General features: G+C 33.2%; 1 protein-coding gene across 1 annotated transcript in view; it reads right to left on the bottom strand.

The window, feature by feature from the left end:
• LOC106470878 (NHP2-like protein 1) overlaps positions 1-2,070 on the bottom strand; it is a 9,773-nt gene continuing 7,703 nt past the window's right edge. Inside the window, exons 4-5 of the mRNA XM_013931454.2 lie at positions 1,146-1,179; positions 1-308 (exon numbers count right to left, since the gene is read on the bottom strand). Coding sequence (XP_013786908.1) covers positions 184-308; positions 1,146-1,179 — 159 coding nt within the window. The 3' untranslated portion in view covers positions 1-183. The remainder of the gene's footprint in view (positions 309-1,145; positions 1,180-2,070) is intronic.

Here is a 2,070-nt window from a genome sequence, read left to right as displayed (position 1 = left end):
TCCTTTTGGTAAAAATACTTATTAAAATGTTTATTTACTGTAAAATGTTCTCTACAAATGGAATGATCACAATGAAGTGATGAAACAACAAAGTCAGCTCCTGAAATGGGGAAAAAAAAAAAAACTAATAGTGTCACCAAAGGAAAAAAAAAAAAATGTTGTAAATAACTGGTTGATGATGTTTCATACAAGCAGCTTTTCAATCTCTTGTTGTAAGACCTGGATCTGTGGCTTCAGCTGTGATCCTTCGTTGACGGTAACTGAACAAGCTATGACTGGTCGAGACACTCCACAAGCTCGGCCCAATGCTAGGAAGAAGATAATGAAAATTACTATAAACGAGCAAATGAATCTGTCCTCGGTGGTAGGAAAAGTTAAATATGTTGCTTTCACTCACAGCCAAATCCCTGAGCTACTTATACCGCCCACCATGAAAAGTAATTGTTGAACATTTCAATCATCACGCTAAGAGCCGCTCAACAATAACATACGGTAAATCTACATTTTTATTCTCTAAGTTACGTCACATTTTGTTATGTTAATGATAGTGTGATTAATTCCTAACAATTTATTGTAGAATATCCTGCTTGTGAAATAAAATTTGGCATCAACAATATTTATGTCTGCTTTCCCGTTATGTCAAAGGTGTATGTTGAGCTTTGCCTGCATGCACAGCTTTTCAAACACACCACGAGAAGTGGCCATCATAAACGGGAGACAGACACCATTGCTATATTACTTAAAGCATTTAATTTCTTGTAACAGAGTTTGCAGCATATTTATACCTCTTAAGCTTGTGGCACTGACAGAAATACTACAACTGTAACAAAAATGAAGCAACTGAGTTTTTCTCACAAACCGATTTGGAAAATAAATTATAATTCTGTGACCATTTAGCAATTTGTCTTTGGACAAATATAAAAAATAAGATATCAGAACAAATCACCATATCTTTTATGAGGCCATGTTGGAAAATTTACAACATACATTAAACAAAAACGGATTTAGTCAGCATTTTTATTCATTTGTTTACCCAAAACGTTCAACTTCATAAGCAAAAATACTGACAAAAAAACAACAACAAACAAACTGAGATTTAGTTCAAGTTTATAATACAAAAAAAAAAAAAAAGACCTATCACTCACCATGTTTGGACTTTACAAAGATGTATGGAACATTCTGGAAGAAGAAAAAGAAAAAAAAACACTCAAGATGTACATACAAGTTGTACCCAAAAAACTTATTACACACAAAAATATTATATCCTTACTTTCTGTTCTGTCTGTATTTAGAAAATATTAGGTGTTTTACTACAGCACAATTAATATGTGTACACAATCTCAAAGTCCCTATCTGGTGTAGGGCATTCTCGCTATTTAACTTATTCCAATCTTTCTTGGTAAAAACGTTTACATTTTTAATTACATCTTCCAAAATCAAATACTAATATTACGAACCTTTTTGCCACACAATATTGTGGGTTCTTAAATTTTCCTAACTCGGATTATGTTTGACATCGTGATTATGGACCCACCATCCAGTGTTTACTTTGTAAGGAATATTACTAGAATGTTTTCTATAGATTAGGCCCTCACGCAATAAGAAAAACTAAACAAAATATAAAGTATGAATTAGAAACATAAATAACACCCCTCCTGTAATTGATTCGATACTTGTAACTCGACCTACATTGCAGAAATGTTATAATTGACAAATTCCCCAAAACCAACGGCTCAATTCAAATGAAATTATCAACATTCCAGATGACTGTTCAAAATTAAACCCATGTAGGACCTGTTAGTTTATCCCCTGGATTCTTTCCAATTATATGACCAAACAATATCCATTTGCATTATTTTTGTACTTGTATCTATATTTCTTGTATGCTATTTGGACAGTTCTGTTCAACAGAGAAACATTAGGCTAGTTATTTCCAACAGAGCAACACTGGAGGTGTTGTTTGGCTAGTTATTTCTAACAGAGCAACACTGGAGATGTTATTTGGCTAGTAATTTCCAACAGAGCAACACTGGAGGTGTTGTTTGGCTAGTTATTTCTAACAGAGCAACA

This window comes from Limulus polyphemus, unplaced genomic scaffold (assembly GCF_000517525.1).
Source record: "Limulus polyphemus unplaced genomic scaffold, Limulus_polyphemus-2.1.2 Scaffold4262, whole genome shotgun sequence".
Classification (NCBI taxonomy): Eukaryota; Metazoa; Arthropoda; class Merostomata; order Xiphosura; family Limulidae; genus Limulus; species Limulus polyphemus.
This window is presented reverse-complemented; position numbering and strand designations above follow the sequence as displayed.